Raw genomic sequence first — 25,007 nt, 5'->3', positions numbered from 1 at the left:
TTTCCGACCACGCCAGTGCTTGGGCTCACACTGCCTCCTCTCAGGCAGTTCCACGCGCACCAGCCACGCTCACGCGTACACCTAGGCGCGCGCCCGCCAGCTCCACTTGCGCGTGCACACTTCCTCGGCGCTCGCCCCCTGGGCCGGCTCCGGCCTCGAGCCGCAGCTCCCAGTCGCCGCCACCACCACGGATGCCAGAAGCTGCTCCCATCTGCAGTGCAGCAGCCCCGGCCGCCCGCCGGCCCGCCCCGGGCTGGAGGAACCGCACCAGGACGCTGGCCCTGCCCGCGGCTAGCCTGCACGCCAGGGCTCAGCGAGGATGGGAGGGTCGCAGTCCCTGCAGCCAGCCCCAGCTAGTGACCTGAACCTGGAGGTTTCTGAGGCCATGTAAGTGCAGTGCTCTGCCGCCCGGAGCCCCCAGGGTGAGGAGAGGCTGCCCGGCTTTGTTAGTGCTTCTCTCCCCCATGCGGTGCAGCGTGAAGCCTAGGCTGGCCTGGGAAGCCTTGGAAGGCTTTACCTGGTGGCTGCTGCTCATAGTGTTTTGTGTCCTAGCTGGACTGAGTATCTTGCAGCCCCAGGATGCTGCCTGAAGCAGAAAGAGCCCTCTGGAATTTGGTTTTGGTTGTTCAGTTGCAGGGCGCATGGTGGGGGCTTCTGCGCTATCAGCATCTTTTTCTCTGCACCCCCACCCCCCAACCCACACACACTGGTATTTCCTGCTAGGGAACCGGAGGCATCAAGGAGAGCCGGCCTCCTCCTGGGAGGAGTATTGTGCATGCTGGCATCTTCCTACCCTGGTAGCAGTACTGGGTTAGTTATTGGCACGGCAGGACAGATGGCATGGAGCTCAGAGTGCGTGTACAGCCGGTCTAGTCCAGGCATCACCCTGTATTCCTCTGCTGCTAACACTGAGGACAAGGCCGCTTGCTATTATTAGTAAAGACAGCCAAACAGCCTTGTCATTGGTGGAGGCAGCGCCTGACTATGCATCGATCCAGGAATCCGATCTTTTCTCTAAACCACAGTGTTCAGAAGTGGCCTTTATCCGGATGAGCGTCTTTACAGTTGCTGTTTCTGTTATGGTAGTCTCCATTATGAACCCAGGCTAGTTTGGAGGTCTGTCTGCCAGGTCACAATTCAGCAAGTAAGGCTGCAATCCGAAGTGGGTCTGCCAGTCCACTCCAAGGTCTGCTCTTTTCCGAAGAGAAAAATATTTCTGAAGCCTTGAGGGGCGGGGGTGGCAGAGCACTGTGAGTTCTGAGTATTTGATATGTAGATTAAAAGATAGCAGGGACTGGTCTGTGTTGTGGAGTAGGGTTTGGGCCCCATGGGAGGTGAGTGTGTGTGTGTGTGTGTGGGGTGTTCCACCCTTCACTGGTCTTTGGGGAGACGCTGGACCCATGTGGTGATGTAATGCCGGGCTGAACCGCGTGGTTTTCCAGGCTCTGGCTTTTGAACAGCTAGTCATTCTGAAGGGCAGGTGTGTACCCATCATTTGTCTTTATCCCGTAACTCGAGAGTGTGGGGTCTCAGAGTGGAGGTGTATTGTGTTTGGGAGTTGTATGATATGAACCCTGTGCCTCACTGTCCTGGCCATTCAGGTGCAGTGTTGTTAGGTGCACGGAAAATCGCACTGCCTTGTGGGACTCAAGAACAGAAAATTTCAGCCTCAGTTTTTGAAGTCTCTGAATTGGAAATCAGTGAAGGACACCTGCTCTGTAGCTCACAGAGTGGACACCTACCAAAGCACTGGGGGGGGGGGGGGCCCAGAAAGGATAATGCGACCCTAGGATTGGGTGCTCTTCAGCCCTTGGAGATTGAGTTCCCTGGTCCCTGATGTCCCCGCCTTCTTTCCTGGTTGAGTTACAGCCTTGTGTTCTGGGGGCTGAGAGCTGAGTCTGGAGAGATTCCATTAGGTAGATGTTGTCCTTTGAGACAACAGTCTTTAAGGGTTTGTTCCATGGGGATAGTGTCAGCTGAGTAAAACTTGAGGCCCGGTGGCCACTTTGAGAGGAAAGCTGCTCATCCAATGTTTCCATGGCCCACTCAGTCTGTTTTTTACCACGTGATACTTCTGGAATGTCTTGGAGTGCAGTTGTTAAGATGGTATATTTACTCATTCACAAAAATCCCACCCCCTGTTCCCCAGCATAGTTTGTAATGGAGAACCGGAGAGAGGGAAATAGTTTGGGGGTGTTGTTTCTACTGGCTAGCCTTTGCCACCCATCTCTGAGTAATGGGGACACTTTTTTCCCCTACAGCGTGGCTTTTTCATAGTAATGTGTATGGAAATGCATGCCCTCGAATGATCCAGGAGCAGAGCAGGCATCACAGCTGAGAAGTGCCTCCGCGGTGTGATGGTGGTATCAGGTGTGCAAGGGTGTGCAGAGTGTGCCCACCTGCCGCCAGACACAGGCCGTGACAGCAGGAGTCCAGAGCGAACATTTCTGTTTCTTAGGTGAAAGCTGGATTTACAGAGGACCACACACAAGGGTGAAACGGAGATAGGAGTGGGGAGTGACCGAAAGACTTTCCCTCTTAGATTCAAGTTTGGGTGTCTTGTAGATGGTTTTTGTAGTCCCAGTCAACAGGTTTGTCTGTCTCAGAGAGCAGTGGGGTGAGGAGTGAGGAAAACTGGGGAAGTGAAGGTACGTGGGATGAGGAAAATGAAGCAGGGAGTTACGGTGTAAGGGGACCTCACGGTGGTACACAAACTGGAGCATCAACCTCTGGCAGAGATGCAGGGTCTCAGGCGTCACCCGGATTCCAATCTCCTTTTTAACCAGTGCTTATTAAAGATTCCTGCGCTGCTTGGGGTAGAGTGTGAGAAGCCCTGAGCCGGTCATTTCTCCTCTCTGTCCAGGTCTTTGTGAAAACCACTGGCCGTAGCTTTAGCTGCTCCTTTCCTGTCTGGGAAGGACTTATGGCAGCAATAACCACTTCCAAATGGGAAACGGGTAGTGAGGAGAGGGAGAATCCCACCCCCAAGTACGTACTTCTCATCGAAGATGATTGAGGTCTGTTGATGAGCCCCATATCCATCCTTCTTTCCAAGGGGAACCCCTGGGGATGTGTCTTCCTCGAAGTGAAGCCACAGCAAGCACTTTGCCCTCAGTTCCAGGACTTCCCCACCTTCTTCTGACCCCTTTCCCCCCAGCCAGCCAGGGCGGCAGGGCAGCCTGAGACAAAGTGGGCAAGGGTTCGAACTCTCATAGGACAGGCTGCCGGTGAACTCTAGAAAACAGTCTGCAGACGTGTGAAGTCATGGGACTGTGGTCCCCAGAGGAGCCACAGAGGCAAGGAGGAGGAGCCAGAGAGACTGGAAAGATGAGGAGGCCGTGGTACTAACTGATGTATAGGCAGAGGCAGGGGTAAAGACAGACAGGCAGGGGTAAAGACAGACAGGCAGGGGTAAAGCAGAAAGTAGAGGTTTAGGGCTGGCAAAATGGCTCAGCCAAGTAAAGGTGCTTCCCACTGAGCCGGATGACTTGAGCTGGATTCCCAGAGCCTACGTGTTGAAGAGCTGACTCTACAAAGTTGTCCTCTCTCTCTCTCTCTCTCTCTCTCTCTCTCTCTCTCTCTCTCTCTCTCTCTCTCTCTCTCTCTCTCTCACACACACACACACACACACACACACACACACACACACACACAAATAAATAGATGTAGAAGTTTGAAATGATAATGTTCTTATTATGGGCTACAGACGGTGTAAGTTTCAGAAGGTATATTTTACTTTGGATATTATTACTGGGCACACTTAGAAGTCCCCACCCCCACTCCATCCCCACACACTGAATAAGCAGTGAAGTTGTCTGTTGAGTGGGGTGTAAACTTAAGTCTCAAAGGCTCCTTGTGGGTGTCATCTCTTCTGGCATCATTCCTAGATAGCTGCACCCTGGATCTGTGGCCTAGTGCCCAGATCGATGGCCCTCCACCGTCTTGGAGCTTGCTCGATGGGGGCCCTGAAGGCAGTAACATTCCAGGGCCTTCCCAGTAACTCCTGGGCGTGCAAGGGGTCATGCCAGCCCTTTCTGCTGGGGTCTTGGGTTGGGGTGCCATGTTGCTCATAGCGTAGGGTTTCAGGTATTGATCAAGTAAGAATGACTCTGCAGGTGAGCGTCACATCAAAGTCAGGAGATTATGGGTCAGTGCCTCTCCCCAGCTCTGTGTTTCTTTCTACTATCTACAGTCTGTTTCTGTGACTATATTGTTGGTTGCCTAGGAAACTACATCAGCTTGAAACATGATTGGCTCCTATGTCAGATGGATTACTGGGGCCGGGGCAGCCCTGAAGGTCAGCAAAGGGTGTCGAACAATTCCGTCCTCGCCCCATAAGCTTAGCGGTGTGGACTTGGCATTGGGAACAATTGTCCCTTGAAAACCGATTGTGCACAGACTCCTGCTTTTGTTTCAGAAAGGGGAGACCCGGATGAACACAAAGAACTGACTAAGTCAGACCTGCTCTCACACGCCCATCCTGTATTGGTTGCGCTTGCTCAGATGACTTCTCTCTCTGTTTATATTTATGAATTCTCTTAGCAGTTGTGTCTGCAGGGCAGGTGGGTGCAGTTTGTCGGTGCCAGACGTGGGAACAGAGCTGGATGAGGCAGACTCCTTGCCAGGAGGGAGACGCTCTTACTTAGCCTCGCTGAGGAGACTCGGATTCAGCAGAAACTTTCGCGTAGTCCCTGTCTGTCTGGCCTTTTTTTAGACAATGTCTCGTGTACTCTAGACTGGCTTCAAACTTGCTCTGTATGTAGCTGAGGATGGCCTTGAACTTTTGATCTTCCTGCCTCTACCTCCATAGTGCTGGGATTACAGGTGTGCACCCTCATTCACTATTCAGGGTGTCTGGGGTACCCTTCCTCCCTGAGTCTGGAGCTCCCAGGTGGTTTTGGAGGACCAGGTCCAAGTTTGGCCCCTGGATGCCTTCTAACCCCACAGTCCAGACTTGCTGAGGTATCTGCCCTGTGTGTGCCAGCCCCGGTCACAGTCGCTTTGGCCAGGCCTCATTGCCTCCCACTGTCTAGGCCACCGTTATAAACTTTAGAATGTCGTGTGCACAGCCACAGCTGCCTCATCTAGCTGCATCTCCTGTGGCAGGTACTGTCCTCTCCGCCCTACCTCCCCTCCCCTTCCCAGCTTCTTCTAGAGCAGTGGTTCTCAACCTGTGGGTCGTGGCCCTTTTGGGGGGGGGTGTGTTGAATGACCCTTTCACAGGGGTCACCTTAGACCATCAGAAAACACAGGTGTCTGCATTATGATTCATAACAGTAGCAAAATTAAAGTTATGAAGTAGCAACAAAAATAATTTCCTGGTTGGGGGTCACCACAGCAGGAGGAACTGTATAAAAGGTCGTAGCAATAGGAAGGTTGAGAACCGCTGCTCTCGGAGGAAGCTGCTTTCCTCCCTGTAACTGTGAAGTCCCGCTTGCTAACTTCACATGTATTTGACAATCTAGGCCACTCTGGTTGTTTTTAATCTCTTTGTCTGTCTGTCCGTCTATCTCTCTCTCTGTGTGTGTGTGTGTGTGTGTGTGTAAAAGTGAATGAAGGTCAGAGGACAGCTCGTGGGTGTCAGTTCTCTTCTTTTGCGTGGGGCCTAAGGATCAAATTAGAGTTGTCAGGCTTGGTGGCAAGCATCTGTACCAGCTGAGACATCTCACTGGGCCTCACTGGGTTTCCAGGCTACAGTAATAGGGGCCCAAAGCAGCATGATGAGACGCTTTCTTCTTGAGCTATAAGCATGCCATGGGTCCTTGAGTCCCCCTAGAACTACAGCCCAGCCTATTCCAGCACGTCCTCTGTCAGGAGTCATCTTCTGCCCCCAACCACTGCCCATCTTGAAGTGCAGTTCCTACCTTGTTAACCAGGGAGGATGTCGAGGAATTCAGGGATGCCATCCAATCCTAAAGGGCACAGGCAGCTCCCAATCTCCCACGTGATGAATGTGAAACTCCAAACGAAACAAAGACCACTCAGTGACACTCTGCAAGGCAAGAAACCCATGTAGACTCTTCCTTTCCTACTTATTTTGGTTTCTTTTTTACTTGACCATAAACCTAGATCTGGCCCTGTGCCTCACCATTGCCCAAGCTCTGTCCCCTGCCATTCCTCATCCCAACCCAACGCACACATCTTGAATTCCCATTGCCTGAGCGAAGCTCAGTGCTGGCCTACTTCGCTGGTCCTACAGGCGCCTTCAAGGCCCTGTCCCTGTTCCTTCCTGCCGCCTCCCTCCTGGCCAGCAGGGTCTGGGGAAGCAGCACTTCCCCCACACAGCCCTCCTACCCTACTCTAATCTGCTCTCACTGATCGAAGACTCTGTGGTACTCACATCTGGTGGTGATCTCTCCCTGTTGTCCATCTTCCCCCATGTCACCTTGTTTCCCACCCAAGGTACACAGGACTGGTCTTCAGTCTCCATCGGCTGCCGTCATCCGGCCACCCAGGGCTGCCCTAGCTCACTACGCTGCTCCGTTGTCGTCTTCCAACTTTTCTGACCAATAACAGTGCTACATCTGAGGAAAGCGGACAGATTTCTCACACTCCTCTGACACATGGGCAACTTCAACGGCCTCCAGGAAAACCTGGATGAATGCAGACAGCCCCATAGTCTTTTCATTTCCCACCCCCACCCCGTTATGCCAGGAGTTCAAGAGTCTCAGAGAGGCTATCTCATTTAGAGAAATGGGGGGCAAACAGTACCTACAGAATGCAGAGTTGGTGCCTTCAGCCTAAACTGGGCGGTGTAACATGCAAACCCAGACGAGGCACAAAGGACAGAGATGGCGCCCTGAAAGGAGGCAGATTCATGGGGATCGGTGCCGCCGTCCTATCCATCTCCACAGAAGGGTCCCCTTGTTATGAACAGCTCAGAAGAGGAACACCAAAGGTGTCTTCTCACAATCCATCAGCAAGTCTGTTTCTGTGTGGAAGGTCAGCTCCCGCCTTTTCAAGGGTTCTTATGAGGAGGAGAGAGGGATAAGAAAATATTAGAAAGATAGCGAAGAGGAGAAAGACAGAAACATATGATAGCTTCAGGAGGACCTGGGTCAATACTCAATGGCCTTTTCCATTTATTCAAAGGGGCTTTTTTTTTTTTTAAACAATGCCAAGGGGCGGGGCAAAAGACCTCCCTCTTGCTAGATCAAAGCACACCATACAGCCAAGTGTAGACCCTTCCAAACACCTGGTAACCACTGCCATGGTCAAATCATCCCCTTATGTAGCCCTGCTGGGTAAAGCAAGTTCAGATTCTTAGACGCTGAGTAAGTTCTCACCAGGAAACCTCTGTGGGTCTCTACATTTCTCTCTTTCAGCTGTATTAAAAGTCACCATCTCCTAGAATCTCACTCAGATAAAAATGCTGAGTTCATTCTAGACTGGAAGATGTAAACAAGGCAACACACGAGTATATCAAATGATGATTAGCTTTGTTTTGTTTATTTCTATGAATTTGGCAATCTGTCACCCATTACTAGCACTAGACTTGTGTGGCTTTGTGTGAGGAAGCATTTGAGCTGCAAAGGGTCTCTTTTGAGTTCCAGTGTGACATTGTGGCTTTGGGCTTGACTTGAAAAATACTCAGTATGCCTTCTCTGTGAATAAATGGTGAGTAACGGGGAAACGGAGGCTAGAAGCGTGGCTGCCAAGGCCTAGGAGAGAAAGGGGACAGGAGATGTTGAAAGGAGGACACAGACTGTCAGTTAGACGGGGGGATTACGTTGCGGACATCTTCTGTCCAGCGTGGTGACTATAGACTTGAAGATTACTAAGACTAGGGGCTGGAGATGGCTCAGCATTTAAGGGCACTTGCTCTTGCAGAGGACCTGGATTTGGTTCCCAGCACCTGCTTGGTGGTTCGCAACCATAGATGATACAGATGTAGATAGATACATTAGCTATAGATAGATAGATTGTTACAGATATAGAGAGATATCATTTTAGCCGCCCAAAAGAAGACAGTAAAAACCACCATCAGGGCAGGATTTCACGGGTGATTTTATCTCCAGGGTCCCCAGACAGCCCCATGCAATTCTCTTCCTTATTTTCAGCAGAGGCAGGAGGGAAGGGGAGCCAACCCCTCTTATCCATCCACTGTTGTAACTGAGGCAGGCAGCCCATGCTGAAAGGGCACTGCCACATGCCTAGGAAGAATCTGCATGGAGCTAGCGTCCTTATCTACTGAGGGACTTGTCAAAGCACAGCAGAGCCCCTGACAGTAGATGGGCCCAGCAATGTTCTCTGGGTATGCTCGCCCCTCCTTATATTGGGGGCAGTGGGTCAGTCTATCTGAACACCCTGGGCTGGTGCCTCCTACCGTGCTGACCCAGGGGGAACATGCAGGCCACAGGTATAAACCAGAGTGGCATTGGTTGGAGAAACGGAGAGGAAACTCAGAGCTTCCAATCAGGAAGAAAGGACACCTGTGCTACCCACTGTCACACAAACATGGCCGACATCAGCCACGCAGCTCCACACTGGGAGCAGGGCCAGAGAGAAAATTCACTGGCTACAGCTACCACCTGGCCATGGCCTTCTGTCCTATCTGTGGAAACAGGCAGCTGGCAGCCCAGGGCCTTGCAGTGTGGGGGCAGCTCCAGACTATGCAGTCAGCTGCAGAATGAGAGCTTTGGAAGTGGTCAGCAAGTGCCATTCAGATCCACTCCCCCCCTCCCCTCTCTCTCTCCTTGAATTGCTGGACAGGAAGATACAGGAAACTATTACATCTAGCCTTTGTATCACATACCTGTAGCTAGAGTTTTCCTGCCTGGCCCACGGTCAGGGCAAATCTCTCTCACGCGCCAGTCCCACAGCCACTTAGACCCGACCAAGTAAACACAGAGACTTATATTGCTTACAAACTGTATGGCCGTGGCAGGCTTCTTGCTAACTGTTCTTACAGCTTAAATTAATCCATTTCCATAAATCTATACCTTGCCACATGGCTCGTGGCTTACCAGGATCTTCACATGCGGCTTGTCATGGTGGCGGCTGGCAGTGTCTCCCTCACCCAGCTTCCTGTTCTCTCAATTCTCCTCTCTGTTAGTCCCGCCTACACTTCCTGCCTGGCCACTGGCCAATCAGTGATTTATTTATTGACCAATCAGCAACACATTTGACATACAGACCATCCCACAGCACATACCCTTATCTCTCAGCAGCTGAGCACTTAGGTGCCACTTTCATGGAACGCTCCTTCCTTTATTTCTTACCCATAGATGGCCCTTCTGGCCTCGGAACCAGTGACTAAAAGGCTCTGGGAAACTACTAGAAGCTCCTAGCCTCCTCAAACTACTCCTTGTTTCTCCCTGCCTCTTGCTCACTTCTCTGAAGCCTTTCTCGGGCACCTGAATGAAGATGCCCACTCTGGCAATTTTTCCAGACTTCCTGTGGTCCTCCGGTGAAGGCGGGAGACAGGTGCTGGGATGTTGGTTGGCATTTGTGGACCACACGGAGGCCCCAGGCCTGATGCCTGTCCTCCCTAGGGCGTTCCCATCTCCTACCTGGGCTCCAGGTCTTGGTGGAGCAGACAGTTCAGAAGCTGAGGCTCCAAACTCCCTAGAAGCCTGTTAGAGGGGTCAGGGGTCACAGAGAGGGAGAGGCAACTCAGGGGCTTTGGGAAAGTCAGCTCTGGTACACAAAGGCAGTGATGCTAAACACACAAACCTGAGATCTGAGTGCTTGGAGTTTCTTTGTGGGAGATCCAGTTTTCTAAAGCCGCTGTGACAGTCCGGTGGAACCCCACCCACCAGTCTCAGGGGACGCCATTCAAGTCCCTTTTAGTATATTTTCTACTTGCAGCCAAAGCCGCAGCCACAGGCCAAGCCCAGACCCCCCCCTCTTTAGACCACACCACACCTAACACTTATGCAACCAGCCCTTGCTTAGAGCACACAATTCAACCACTAGAACTGGTGGTTAAAGCTAAGCATGCCCACATACAAATACAAAGAAGTGCCTCATCCTTATACCCACCCTACATTACCCCCGAGTAGCCTTTGCTTACCCTCTTTGCATTTCTGCCCTTCCCAGCTCCCCAAGAGACTAATGCTTACTCTCCCAGCATCCCTGTACCCCGGGAAAGCTCAGGACCACTCATGCAAGTAAATGTGCTTTCAAGGAGTCTTCTTCTGAGAGAATCTGGCGTGACTTACAGGAGCACACATGCTCTCCCTAAAGCAAAGCCAACCTCTGGAGGGAAGTATTTTCTTCCAGACCACTCCAGGCACCTCCCTGTAGTGCAGAGCAGTTTCCACCATGGCTCCTACAAATGACAATGGTAGGGTGGAACCTTTGATAGAGTTGCTTCTGAAGCTGCAGAGACCCACATCTGCTCCACATTATGGAGTCCCTGCTGAAGACCGGATTCATCCCAGTGGCCAGCAGGAACAGAGAACAGCTCCTGTGGTCACCTCTTGCTGGACGTTCTCCCTCAGCAGTGACCAAGCTCAGCCTGGGGTCTTCTAATCAAGCTCAGCCTACACCCCACCCCCCACCCCCGTCTGCCGACACATGCCCACTTCCCTTAGTACCGACCTCTCCAATATCCTGAAGAGATACAAAGAAGGAGAAAAAAGGGTCTGGCAGCAACTGAAGCTAAGATTCAGTGGAGGGCCTGGACCCAAGCTAGTGATTTTTAATCCCAAATAAACTACCCACTCCATTTTCTTCTCATGTAAGAATCTGTAATCTCAGCTATTTCCCTAATGGGAAGGATGTCTGATTTAAGCTCAGCAGATGATGCAGGCTGCCTAAAACTGTGGTTTTTAGCAAATTGCATGTTACAGGGAAGCAATGAAAAGGACTGACTGCCTGATTCCCTGTGGACCACAGTGAGAAACCTAAGAGGCTTTTGGACAAATGATGTGCTTCTCATGAGATTAAAACAACTTCTTTTTTTAAAGTCTGTAGGAGTGGGATGTAGTGACAGTGTCCTCCTAACACCCTGGCATGACCTACAGGTGTATCCAAAGCTAGCCCCAGAGGGAAGATATTCCCAGAGCACTCCAGGCACCTCTCTGTAATGTTGAACAGGAACAATTAGCAATCTTGGGAACACAAGAGAGAGAACCCCTGCATCCCGAGGAGTGTACAGCAGTGTTAGCATTTCTGCCTGATTGCACTTCAGTCACACGCAGGCTGGTGACATGGCCCCATGGGTAAAGGTACCCACCCCTAAACCGGAGACCCAGGGAGAAGTGTCTCCTTCAAGATGTTCTCTGACCTCTATGTGTGCACCGTGGGGTATGCCCCGTACCTCACTCACAATAATAAATGCAAAATCCAGGTTAAAGCCTATTTTATGCCAGTCTGCAAACAGTGCCTTTGAACAGTAAGAAGAAACAGGACTTAAATCCTTTGTCCTTTTCCTTCCTATTCTTCCATAGAATGAAAACGAAGAGATGGCTTGCGAGCAGCACGTGAAGCGAGGCAGCCTGTGGGTCTTGCCCACTGCCTGGAAATGCAGCTTTCTCTTAAGGCATTGCCCCTCCTGGAGAAGTTTCACATTCTTCTCTCATATGTAATGCAGCTTAGTCAGCTCCACCTCTGACCCCTTATTACAAATTCTGAACTGATAAAAGTATAAATTAAATTACTTTCCTTATGTATATTACACGTATTAATCCTGACAGCTTATGGAATACAGCTCTACAATGCTTGTTTATTATAGAATTGAGCATCTACGGATTTGGCTCCAAATAGGGACAGGCTGCTACCAGCCTTGGGCCTTAGTTTCCTGGGCTGTTGATCAGGGGCAGGAAAAAAAGTAATCAATGCTTGGGGTGGCCATGGGAGCAGTGTTTGTAGCTAGAGTGTACTGTGCATACTGCTAGGTAGGGGGGTAGTGTTCACCCACTCACACTAGCCCTTACAGTGTTAAAACTGTATAATTAGAATTAGCATATCCTTCCGGCTAACACACCAGGGAGACCTAAAGCAAGCCTGTGCTACTAATTTCTTTAAAAGCGTCCATAGCAGGGGACAGCTGGACCAATGAATCGTGAGTTTACTGAACCCCACTCTTAACACACACACACATACACACACACACACACACACACACACACACAGGGGGAGAGAGAGAGAGAGAGAGAGAGAGAGAGCACTTAAGCAGCTGCAGGTGAAGAATCATAAAATTAAGCACCAAATTCCACTCGAATATTTAGTAAGAACCGTAATCAGATAGAAGTGCTGACACCGTTGTACACTTCCTGAGGAGCAAGATGAGACAGCCCACTGAAGCTAAGACCCGGAGAGCACAGGAGCAGGTCATCACAGAGCTAGGGGCTAGGGTTCCAGGCTGAGGGGAGCTCTGAAGAGCCATGATAAACTGCTGGTGGGGTGGAGGCTGGCCAAGTGCACAGACTGACTCCCACTACGTGGAAGAACCAGGTAGACGGGGAGAATGAAGTCCACCAGGAGGCCTGGGACATGGGCAGTGGTGATGATGACCATTTGCTGGGACAAGTGAGGAGTCAGGAGGCTGCTGGGGGACTTGCCCTTGTCAGGGGGGAGGGGGCTCACCCTGAGTTCAGACAGTTTTAGGTCCGTCATGCTAACCGCTCTACTGCTGTGAGGACAAACCTGGGGTGGGAACAGTGACCATGAAGGTGGGAAATGACTGAGTTTCAGACACACGAAGGAAGCGAAGGTTAGCAGGTACCAGAGGGAGGGCAGTGACCCCAGGTTATACTTTGGGCAAGCTTTGACTAAAATAATTTGTTTTTATTTGCTATATAATTGATACAGGGAGGAAACTCTTTTCACAAATTCTAAGATATTCTCAGTCCTTATATGCCAGTTTGTTTAAAGCAACAAAAACACCAGAGTCATAGTCAGTGGTTTAAATGTAGTGGCTGATAAGTCACCTTGGATTTCAACTGCATGTAACATACACAAATGAACAAATATAATTCCCCACGTCACTACCAAGCATCACTGTCTCAAGGCTAAGGGCTTTGTGACAATAACCCAGGTAAGTCCAAACAGACCCAGCTGACCTGCCAGCATCCCTCAGTTGCATTTGAAAAGCAGTAAGTGTAAATCTGACAGCAGAACCTGGCTGCCGCTCTCATCAGGCCTCTGGCTCCCCAGGCACCAGCCTTCTTGCTTATGCTTATGACAGATGTCAGAGGCCACCTCCTGGGCTTCGAGTTCTCAATTTCTTGCAACAGAGGGTCAAAGTAGCCATTCCCACAATGTCAAAGTGATGCTTCTGGCGTTAGCAGGGATTTCAGTGCTAGTTGAGTTGTGTGTGTGTGTGTGTGTGTGTGTGTGTGTGTGTGTGCGCGCGCACACACACACAGGTGTAGGCAACCATGCATGTGTGTGTGCATGTATGTGTACATGCGTATGGAGGTCAGAGATTGATATCTGGTATCTCCCTCAGTTGCTTCTCAACCTTGTTTATTCATTACATTTTATTCTAATTTGTGTGTGTGTGTGTGTGTGTGTGTGTGTGTGTGTGTGTGTTGGGGGTAGTGCACCCACCATGACACCCACGTGGAGGTTTGAGGACAATCTGCAAGAGTCAGTTCTCTCCTTCTGCCAAGTGCATCTTGGCGATCAAACTCAGGTCATCAGGCATCTTTACCTGCTGGGCCATCTCAATGCCCCCATTTATTCATTTACATGTTTATTCAATCAGTTATAGGCGTTTTGCCTTCACATTCTTGTTCTTGGACGCTGGGAAGACTCAAGCTTCTGGAGAGCGGAGGTTGATCTACCTGGGTCACTACCCTACCCAGGTTCCTTCCCTCATTGGTGGTAGGCTCTGTGCAGTAGGCGTGGGTAGTACCTGCCTGCCACGCCAGTTGTGAACATCAGGTAAAAAGATGTATGCAGAAGCCCTGTGAGGAAGTGAAAGATGTCAGATAAGATGAACAGGTGATTCCTTCGTGTCTAAAGCCCCGGCTGGGCACCTCCGTCCTAAATTCTGTAGACACTTGATGTCTGACGACCATGAGCTGTGGGTGTGGATGGATGCTACTTGCTAGCTGGAGAAGCATCTGGAGTGGACCCCATGGCATCCCCAAGGGTAGTGCTCGGTGAGTGGCTGGCCCTGGTGAGTGTGTCTGCCTTGGACTGTGCTGGATGGAGCTTCATCCTGGCTGTTCTGCTTTTCCACACTTGTTCTGTTGGCTTTTTTTTTTCTTTAACTGATACTACCCTGGACATAATCCAGCTGTGTGGGTAGACCTCAGTGGAGTCCCCATTCATCGTGTCCAGGCCTTGGATGAGATTTGAAGGAGCTTGCTGAACAGCCCAGGCTGGCCTGTGGAGCCCCCAGCAGTATGGGAGACTTCCTCCACTGGGGTCAGGATCTTCCCCCATGCCAAGGCAGTCTGTTATCTCTGATATCTGAGGTTCAGTATATTTTTTCCTGACTTACAAAAGCAGCACTTATAAGATGCCTCTATTTGTATATATCTCACTCTGTACATAGGCGTCCATGTATGCAAATATGCATGTGGATTTATGTACATTGGTGTCAAATCTCATTGTAAATGGTTGTGAGCCACTGTGTGGTTGCTGGGAATTGAACTCAGGACCTCTGGAAAAGCAGCCAGTGCTCTTAACTGCTGAGCCATCTCTCCAGCCCTACATTTATCTCTTATCACTCTAAATCCATACCATATGTATGGTCCTTAGTTTGCTGGGCTTTTCCCTTTTCAGCCCTTAACATGGAGCTCTCCCTACCGTATGTGTAAGGCACCCCCATCGCTCCCAGTCAAGAGTGCTGAGGGAGGGGCTATTCACTGACAGGTTCTTGGAGAAGCCCCAGCCGTTGGGCCAAGCCTCACGGCTTTTTTGAGTTCCTACATTGTCTTTGGGGGTTTCTGTCTCATCTGCCACATACTCTTCCTGAACGCTATCCTGTGTTAGCATGACCTTGCCTCTTCTCATTTGATTTGGGTTCAGTATCTAGATATCAAACTTCTTAGACCAATGTATAAAGAAAACTCAGTGTGTTCCCAGAGACCAGGAGAGCCTAGGGGACAGAAGCGCTTTCCATGTGAGCTCCGTGCACGTGGCTTGGCTGAGCAGAGAGGTTTTCTAGGCCCAGTTGTGTCGTGAGTGAGTGAGAACACCTACCTACTTCGTAAGTGGCTTCTGACCAGGTAGGGCAATTCTGCCCTTGTCCTTGGAGAAAACTGTGACTGATAACAGCCTGTAAGAAGCTTTCGTTTTCCTGAGTTTGGTGTGGTGAATACATTTTTTGCTCATGTCCATAGATGTCTGATTTCTAGTTAGATTTTTATTTTCTTTTCTATTTTTGTGTGTATATTGTCTGCATGTGTATATGTACACATTTGTGCTGGTACCCACAGAGGCCGGAAAAGGGCGCCTGATGCCTTGGAGCTAGAGTTACAGGCAGTTGTGAGCTGCCTGATGTTGGGTGCTGGGAAATGAACACCAGGCCTCTGGAAGAGCAGAAAGCACTCTTAACCACTGAGCCATCTCTCCAGCCCCTCTGGTTATATTTTTAGCAAATCTAAATTTAAAGTAGAAATTCTGACTTCAGGGCTGGGAATGTAGCTCAGTGGTTGGGCATTTGCTTGACATGTACAAGGCTCTGTCTGGGTTTAATAGCCACTTCCTCGAGGCAAAAATAAAGATTCCTATGTAAATTTACTTAAGCAAGGAGTTCAGCTACAAAATGAGATTTCTAGAATATCATTGAATGGAGGCAAGGAAATAAAAGGGCAGTCCGAGTGCCTTTTCCTCTGTTTCTCTCTTCTTTTATTAAAAAGTGTGTGTGTGTGTGTGTGTATGTGTGTGTGTGTGTGTGTGTTCACAGTGCACATGTAGAGATCAGAAGACAACTTGTTTGTTTTCTCTTTCCGCCATGGGAGTTTCAGGGATTGAACTCGGGTCTTCAGGCTTGGCAGCAAGCACATTTACCTGCTAAGCCATCTGACAGCTCTACGTCTTGACTCACCAAGTGGCTTTTCTGCCAGTCTTAACAAGATGCAGCTACCAACGATGGGACCATGAGCCCGGAAGCCAAACTCTGTGACATTCTGTGTCTCCAGTTGTGGGGGCACCAATCATGGGGCCACCAGAATGGTGGTATCTTTTGAGAGGTCCTTAGAGTGATAACAAATGGGTCAATTTAAAAACAGAGTGTCTGTGAAGGGTGTTTAAACAAGCCCACTCATACCTGCCCACCTGTGCCCATTGCCACACGGACCTTCCTCCATTCTGGAAACACGGCCTTTCCCCGGAGGCTGAGTTCTTGTCTGCCTGTCAGGAAGAGTAAGACTGAGCTCGTATGATTCAGCTTTGCACCCATTCTGCAGGACATTCTCTCCACACTTGTCCTGGCAAAGCACTGACCACATTTTCTGTAGCCTCCTGGTTCCCTTTCATGACCAACTGAGTAGCTTTAGCCAAATAAAATAGAAGATGTGCCCAGCTGGCTTGCACAGTGCATTCCCCACGTTTCTAGTGCTTACAGAGTCAGAGTTAGCGCGACATTGCTGGGCTCGCTTGGTTACTGTCTTCTTGAAGGAACTAATTCAGTTGAGAGACACAGCCCGTTCAGAGGAGGGCAGCAGCAATGGTGGGTTCTTCATTGTGGATCTTAGCAAGTTCTTATGAATATTTATGAGGTGAGTCCATGTTCGTGGGGTACCCTGTCTGTCTCCTAAATCATAGTTGACTGATCTCTCTTCCCCTGATCCTTTGAAACCCACAAAATTAGGTGTGTGTGTATGTGTGTGTGTGTGTGTGTGTGTGTGTGTGTGTGTGTCAAAATTCCAACGTAAATGATACCATAAGGAGGTGTTTGCAGAAGCTGATCTGTGTGCTTGTGCGTGTGGGGAATGTTCTAGTGCCTTCATTTCTGGTGTAATGGGAATGACCTCTCTGCAGCCACCACAGAGGAGCTTCCTGACCTCAGGAGACACAGCTACCAAATACAGTTGTAGCTGTCTCAGCTACCTCCTGTCTAATGCCTTTGTGAGGCTGTTCAGGGTCCTGTGGTTGATCCCTTGGCTGTGGGTTAAGATAGTTTCTCCTTCCAGGACTAGAGCATTCCCTTATATGTTAAACTGAGACTTTATCCTGAAAGTTGAGGCCAGGGTTTACTTAATTAGAGCTGTACAGTTGTTCGGTGACATGGCCAGGAGGGGTGGTGTGTGTGGACAGTCTGTGTTTGGACTTTCCGTCATCCACTCTCCTTTCTGACTGCCTTTTGGGGAATTCTGTGTGTCTTATCTCTTGGGGTTGTTTAACTAAGGTACACTGCCTTCTGTTAGCTAAGACATAGGCATATGACTGAAGATGGACCAGTTGGAACTACCTTCCTGGGATTTAAGCCTTGAGCTGAGGGCTGAGACATTCAAAAAGTGGCTGGAGCTGGCATTTCTGTCTGTGTATCAGAGTCCTCGGCTCCATAGCCTTGTTATAAATTCCACTTTGCCTTGGCCAACCAGAAGCCGATTCTGTCTCTCAGCTATGTTCAGTTTATCACTGGCTAGAGCTGGAGCGGAGGGACGCCCCACTCCCACCTCACCCCCATCTGTGCTCTCTCCCTTGGCCCCTTCTCTCACTTTGGAACCCTCCTAACCTCTCCACATAACCGCTTGCATCTGAAAATAGGACCCACTTCCTATTAATAAGCCTGTAAGCCAGCGGGCCCCAGGTGCTGGGAATCTTGAGCTACACATGCTACCATCTGCATGATTTTTCTCTGGGTGACCATAGGTGTCAGCCCGGAAAATTCTCGCAGTCTGGCCTGCCAGCGACAGCTTTGTGTTCATGGACCACGGCTCCTGACCCTCAGCCACCTCACTGTCTAAGATGAATCTTAGTATTTGGTTGTGTAGCCGTCTTGTTCCACCTTTACTTCCTGTGAAGAATGATGTCGCAGAGCAGATGACTTGCCCAAACTCAGGATGGCCAGATTAAAGTGAAATTTCCTGTCAGTCCTTCCCTGGAAAGTTACCCATCTGGCCCAGTGGTCTTAGGCGGGAGGAAAGAGGAGCCTGTGTGCACATGCTTGCGTTTCTGAGTGAGTGTGTGTGTGTGTGTGTGTGTGCGCGCGCGCGCGCGTGCGTGCGTGCATGCGTGCGTGTGTGTGTGTGTGTGTGTGTGTGTGTACGCTCATATGGATGGGTGGGTGTTGGCCAGGATGGCTTTTGTTGACAAGGCTGTTTAAAGTTGTCATTTAGTGGAATATTTCAATGAATAGAATCCAGTATGCAGCAATTTTAAAAATACACACAAATTCATCAAACTCTTACTCACATGAGATGTAAAGAGTGAGACTGCTCTGTTTTGCTTCTTCTGGAAGGGTTCCCTCTCTCTTCAGGGACAGCAGATGGTCTTTTGGACTAGACACGCCAGGCTAATCTTCCCTGAAGTAGGGCTTTTGGCTAAAGCCATGGTTTTAACTTTATCTTGGTCTTGAGGGGATAGGGAATCAGAAAAGGGGGACCTTGGGAAACTCATGGGCTCCACGCTCATGTTGAACATGGCAGTGAGAAGCCAAGGTTTCTGTCATGGCAGATCTCCCATGTCTAGTAGAAGGTGGGGCTGCTGGGAGAATCTCCCACCTCTTGCAGATATGTGTTCCCAAGGTCCTCCATCTGGTCCCTGGCCACGGTCATGTTGGGAACTGCAAACTAGTGTTCTGAGGAGTTGATCTAGACTAGATAAGTACAGATGAATCCCCTTCCTCATTTGCAGTGCTTATGAACTAATTCTTAATAATCAAGTGGGGAATCTTAGGTTTCCAGGGCAGTGATTATTTTGAGTCTCTTGTTGGAAGGCAGTGCTTAATGAAGGCCAGCCCAGGTATGGCTACACCACAGTTGCTATGAATGGACTAGTGACCGGGTTAAGTAACTTCAGCTCCCTTCGTCTTTCTTTACCTGTTTAAGAAGATGGAGTACTGTGTTCTCTAATTTTTCAGTCAGATTTGGAGTTAGAGCATTGTATGGTCTGTGTGGGAAATGTCAATTAAATGTCCTGTTGTAGCTGGTCTTTCTCTGTCCCGCCTGCCTGCTCCCAAATAACCACATGGAGACTTCTTATTAATTTTCAAAGTTCACCCTGTAGCTCAGGCTTGTTTCTAACTAGCTCTTAGAACTTAAATTAACCCATTTCTATTAATTTCCTTGCTACCACATGGCTCATGGCTTGTTACCTCATCTCCTGCATGTCATGCTTCCTCTGAGTCTGGCTGGTGACCCCGCCTTCTTCTTCCCAGCGATCTCTCTGCCCCCCAAATCCTGCCTAGCTATTGTCCATTTAGCTTTTTATTAAACCAGTCACAGTGACATATCTTTGCACAGTGTAATCAAATATCTTGCAGCATCCCATCTTTTCTGTCAAAGGGCCAAATGAAGTAATTAGGAGGGCTGGGCGTGGTGGCACACACCTTTAATCCCACCTCTCTGTGAGTTTGAGGGCAGCCTGGTCTCAAACAATAAAAGAAATTAATAAAGAGACCACCTGCCAAAAATTCCTTCCCCAGTTGACAGTTTTCTAAGATGGAAGTAGCGCTCCACGGTGCATCCTGCCCTCGAAAGTTACACTTGGCTTGTCTGCCAGGCTTAGAGTTAGCCAGCTGGAGAAGAATGTGAGGCCAGGCTCTGACCACCCAGAGTGAGGCACAGAATCAGTTGGCACTATGAGTGGAAGCCCAGCAGGACCTTGGTTGTGCTCAGGTATGCCTGCCTGCTGGATTTAAAGCAGCCATGCAGCCTTCTGTAGAAGTGAAATGCTCTGTGTTGCTGGAACACTGCAGTGCATGGCTGTTTCCCTGGGGCCCAGGCCCTTGTCCAACAAAGCCCCTTGGAATCTCAGTAAAACTTGAGCAAAGTGTAATCAGTTAATGGCATGTTGTAAAACTGTAGTACCTCTTCATTTAAAAACACCCATGTTTCAGTTATATGCACACACATTCATGTGTCACGGATACATTTGTATTTAATGTTTGTGTGTGTGTGTGTGTGTGTGTGTGTGTGTGTGTGTGTGTATGTGTGTGTGATGTATCTGTGGCTCCTGATCTTAGACTATTTTGTTATAAATTGACAAGTAAAAACATGAAGTTTAAACTAAGCCACAAATGTAGGGAAATAAGCCCTTGTAGTCCATTTTTCCCTCTACCTGACTCTTGTTTGTGGGACAATTACTGAAGCATGTCACTGGAGTTCTTTATTTCATACTGTGTGGAACAGGGATTTGTAGACTGCTTGGTTAGAGTTTAAAGTATTGTAGAGGTTCACATTAGATGATCGTGTGTGTGTGTGTGTGTGTGTGTGTGTGTGTGTGTGTGTGTGTTATGTATGTGTATATTATACTCTTGTGTTTAATGTCTTATATTTATACATACATACATATTATACTCTTGTATTTACTTACCTGGTAAACATAACATTTTCATATCCTGGTAAACGTTTTCTTGAAATTTGGAGGGGTTTTAGTAAATTGTGACACCATTTCTCTTTCTGATACATATTTGTGACAAATTAATTTCCTCCTTTTCTCCATTCTGAAAGTGTGTGGAGTCTCAGCTGTGTAATTATTTGTGCTTTGCTAGTAAAAAGGCAAACAAACCAATAGCCACAGCGCGGTGGGTCTTGAGCAGCGGGACTCACGCTGGAACTCCACCCAGCTGCTTTATTCTTGTGCACAGATTCTTAGTGGGCGGACTGCAGAAATTCTCGCTCTCGGAAGAGTTTTTAGGCCCCCGGGAAGCTGAAAGCGGAGGAAAGAGCGAATTTTAAAAGCTGCTATCTGCCTCCCCTAATTAACTTGCTCTCTGCTCCTGGGAGGAAATGTGGAAATATGCAAACAAGGCCAGCAGCACCAGAAGTGGCCCGCAGTGGCCTGTGGTGTTTGGATGCACACAGTTCATAGTAAAAAGGCGATGAGGCACAATGAGCCTGGTGTCCTCATTCCTTGCCCATCCCGGGCCCGGGTGAATGGTGGTCCTCTGAGCAGGTGTGCAGGCTGGCAGCTGCTGCGTGCGAAACCTCATTGGAATTCACAGCTAGGATGCAAGAGCATCCGGCCCCTCCTTGTCACTTGTGCTACTCAGAAAGACCAGGGCCCTTTGTGTTCCAAAGCCTTGAGTTGCCAGTGCCCAGGGTTGCAGAAGCAACAGGACCAACTTTTGGTCTCTCTGTCTCTGTCTCTGTCTCTGTCTCTGTCTCTGTCTCTGTCTCTCTCTCTCTCTCTCTCTCTCTCTCTCTGCATCTCAGCTTGAAAAGGCAGCCTGGGGCCTCCAAACACAGGAGATGCTCAGCTCACGGCATTCCTTGCTGGGAGGCTGGGGCAGCTTCCTTTTTTGGTGATGTCATGGAAGAGATAGGAGCAAGAATATTATAGGTGGCAACTGGGGCTATTTTTCCGTGGAGATGACTTTTGACTCCTGGCAGATGTGGCCCCCAGTGGAATGGGCCCGTTGGATGTGGGCAGCGGTGAGCGGCAGTGGGGACGCCGGGCTGCTAGCTGCCCAGGGAAGCTCCAGAAAGAGGCAAGTTAACTGGGTGTGTTTTGTCATGGCTGTCCCTGATGTTTATGGTATGGATGCTGGGGTGAGGAGGTTGTTTCCCAGGACTACATCCCAGGCCTACCAAGGTGATCAGAACATTCATTCCCCTTTACCCTTCGTTTGTGTAACCTCCCTGTGTTTTCATACTCTTAAAACTGCACCTACCAAGATCGGTTGCTGTCCAAGTGCGGATGGAACTTAAATTTTCCCCAGAGACAAAAGCTGAGTCCCTTAACATTAATATGTGAGTGTAAAAGAAATCAGCGTGTTCCGTGTTGTGTTTGTGAGGACTGAGTATTTACTAGTGAAATCGAATACGAAGTTGGCTTTAGCTCATTGGGTCTCATCAAAAGCAGCTCTGATGTTTTTGCTGATGTCTTTGAGCCCCAAACATGATACACAGTTGAGGATGACCTTGAACTTCTGATCCTCCTGCTTCAACCCCTAGTGCTGACATTATACAGGCTCAGAGCACTATGCCTGGTTTATGTCATGTTAAGGGTTAAACCCGTGGTTTTGTGCATGTTAGACAATAACTACCAAGCGAGCTGCATCTCCAGCCTTGATGTAGATGTTCTAAAGAGAACTCACCAAATGGCTCATTTCCTGGGTCCTAACGGACAGCAGAGGGGTTTGTTGCTTGCTGATACTCTGCTGGCCGGCTGGTGGTCTTTAGAAGAGGTCACCATCTTCCAAGGTCACTGGTCCTGTGACCCTGTGGAGCTTGAATGGCTGTGAGCCTCTCACAGTGTTGGAGGAGGCTCATGTTCAGTGATACCCATGTGACCTAGTTCACTGAATCCGGACATGCCGTGTTCTGTCTCCGGCTGTGACATGACCTGATTATAAATCTTCAGCAGTCCTGATGTGCAGTCCTGTGTAGCCACCATCCTGGTGGTTAGCCTCCTCTTTCCTTGCCAAGGATCGGTTGGCATTTGGGTGCATTGGAACTGTTCTGAGATGGGAGCCAGCATGTTGCTGCTCTCCACAGAGGCTACCCTCTAGGCTACCCTACCAGGTAAGGGTGGCCTTGGTCCTGTGATCATCTCGGGGCAGTGGACTGCTGCCCTGTGTCTTGTAGGCAGCAGGAGAACTTAGAACTCAGTTCCCCATTCCTCTGGCTGAGATCAAGTAGCTTGGAGAAGCAGGAAGGGAGAAGAAGGCTTGGCCACTGACTTCTTGTTACCGAGAGGAACTTTCCTTGGTGGGCTTTTGGCCCAGGTCTCTGCAGGAACAGGCTTCCTTGCAGGTAGACTTCCCTAGGGACCACCGAGGGCTGTCACCACACCACTGAAGAGTGGCTGGCTGTTCTTTGTGGCTTGGTCTGCATATCCTCCACTGGCCGACTTTGTGGCTCTCCTTCACTCTATAGATTGTCATGCGTCGCCTTCCATCTTAGGCCCTGGGTACTGTGAAAAACAAGGCCAGCCTATCTGCATGGTGATTCCGGCCCCACAGAAGAGACCAGTAAACATCTAGAAGCACAGGGAAGGCAGGGAGGAGAAAGGATGGCAGGCTGGGTGGAGAGAGAGTGAATGCAAACTGAGTTTATGAGATGAGGATCCTAGAGGTGGACTGGAGTCATCGTGGTGAACGGTAAAAACGGTCTCTCTATCCCTTAGACTGACTCAGTGCCAGGCAGTGTAACCAAAATACATCCAAAGGCCCACTGTGTGTGAATTTGTCACTAAGGTGAACATGTGTCTTTCAAGTTGAGCTGCGTTCAGAATATATTATCTGATCTTAATGAGTGTCAAAGTTCCTGGGAATCATGCTTCGAGGTGACCTTCACACCTGTCTCAGCAGTAGAATTGGGTGTTTGCCCCAACTCTCCGTGTTGCAGAGTTAGAAGGCCATGCCTTCTCAGCAGAATCTCTACTTGGCACTGGCTTACCTGTGTTTCTTATCTCTCTCTCTCCGGCAGGAGTTCCGACTCTGAGGAAGCCTTTGAGACCCCTGAGTCAACGACCCCTGTCAAAGCTCCACCGGCCCCACCCCCACCACCCCCTGAAGTCACCCCAGAGCCTGAGGTCAGCGCTCCACCAGCCCCAGAAGAACCAGGTAACCAAATGTCAGGAGCCACCGGCTCTAGGGGACAGAGTTGGCTCTTGGACAGTCCCCAGCCCACAGTGGCTGATGCCCTTTCTCTTGACTGTGTTTTATGCCTCACTGGTTTTTATGATGTCTAAGGGTAAACAGAGTGGGTTGAGCTGTGTGTGTGTCCCGGAAGTGTTTCTGTTGCTTGAGCTCTTGCAGGCTTGGGGGAGTTATTTCTTGAGGGTTGAAATAACTAGGTGTTGGAAATTTCCAGCAGAATCTTCCGTTCACCTATTTGACCCCTTCTCCCGTATGAATATTGACACGAGACAGCTCAGTTCACTCTACGCTTGTATTCTAAGGACAGCTCTCCCAGGCTGGGGGAGGGACATGGGTAAGAAGAGTCAGTTAGTGCAGGATGACCCTTTGGTACTTCTGGGTTTCCTGATTGCTTAACACTTGCCCACAGCTTTTCTCTCCTAGGAGGAGTTGAATAGCACCTTCAAGTTTAGATGTGGAGGTCACTGGGGGCCAGAACCGATCTCAGGGTACCTGCCCACATGGATACTGTTCGGTGTGCATCCCCAGTATACCAGAGGAGATGGAACCACCTCTGATGGGAAGTTTAGTCTAAAGCCTGACAAGAGACATAGCCTGATAGAAATGGCCCCACAGGAACCAAATGGCCCCATCCTTAGACCTGGGTAGAGCTTGAAGGACCCCGCTCTGGCCGTCTTTAGGCTTCAGCCCTCCTCCCGACAAGTCTACAGAGCCAGCTCCCTCTAGACCATGCACTAGGTGCTGTGGGCAGTCACTTTCAAGGTCCACGACTTCTCCTGGCCTGACCCTATCTTCCTGATGGCCTACTCTGTCTACAGAGGGACCAAGAATAGAACTGGGATCTGCAGGCTGAGCACTCACAGCCTGGCTGGAGGCATCCCCAGCAAGGATGGAGCTGGTAGCAAGGGAAGATGGGCCTCGGTCTGGGCTCACCCTCACTCAGGAAGCAAGTGCCTTGTAACTGAAAATAACATTTTGGTCTTGATGTTGATGTGGTTTAAAAAAAAAATGGATGGAATTTTTTTCTTCCTGCCAAAGAAGCAGGCCACTGATTTAGAAAGTATATGCAGTCCCAAGGTTTTAGTTAGTTTTAAACAGCTGGATGCCTTGGGCCGGGGAACAGAGCAGGACAGCTTTCATGGGACTGGGTCCTTCACTGAGGGCTGACAGGGATGGTGTTTCCCCTCTCATGCTCTCCACTGAGTCTGTCTAGACGCTGGCCTGAGAGGGGCATGGTGGGTGACTGTCTTGAGTTAAGGTGGAACCAGAGAACTGTCCAAAGTTCTGAGACTTCAGTGCCCCTTCCTCCGTTTTGTGTGATAACACAAAATAAAAAGGCACTTTCCATATCACTTTTACAAATTCATCCCTAGTTGGATGGAAAGTGGCT

General features: G+C 49.6%; 1 protein-coding gene across 2 annotated transcripts in view; it reads left to right on the top strand.

The window, feature by feature from the left end:
- The first annotated feature begins 241 nt into the window (after positions 1-241).
- The window catches only part of Tacc2 (transforming acidic coiled-coil containing protein 2), a 73,084-nt gene continuing 48,318 nt past the window's right edge, over positions 242-25,007 (top strand). Inside the window, exons 1-2 of one of the 2 annotated variants that reach the window (XM_059265699.1) lie at positions 242-387; positions 23,445-23,581. In XM_059265699.1, the coding sequence (XP_059121682.1) occupies positions 320-387; positions 23,445-23,581 (205 nt within the window). In that variant the 5' untranslated portion in view covers positions 242-319. The remainder of the gene's footprint in view (positions 388-23,444; positions 23,582-25,007) is intronic. The other variant, XM_059265710.1, reaches the window with a different exon arrangement.

Source organism: Peromyscus eremicus, chromosome 1, assembly GCF_949786415.1.
Source record: "Peromyscus eremicus chromosome 1, PerEre_H2_v1, whole genome shotgun sequence".
Taxonomy (NCBI): Eukaryota; Metazoa; Chordata; class Mammalia; order Rodentia; family Cricetidae; genus Peromyscus; species Peromyscus eremicus.
The sequence above is the reverse complement of the archived record's forward strand: the minus strand, read 5'-3'. Positions and strand labels throughout refer to the sequence as shown.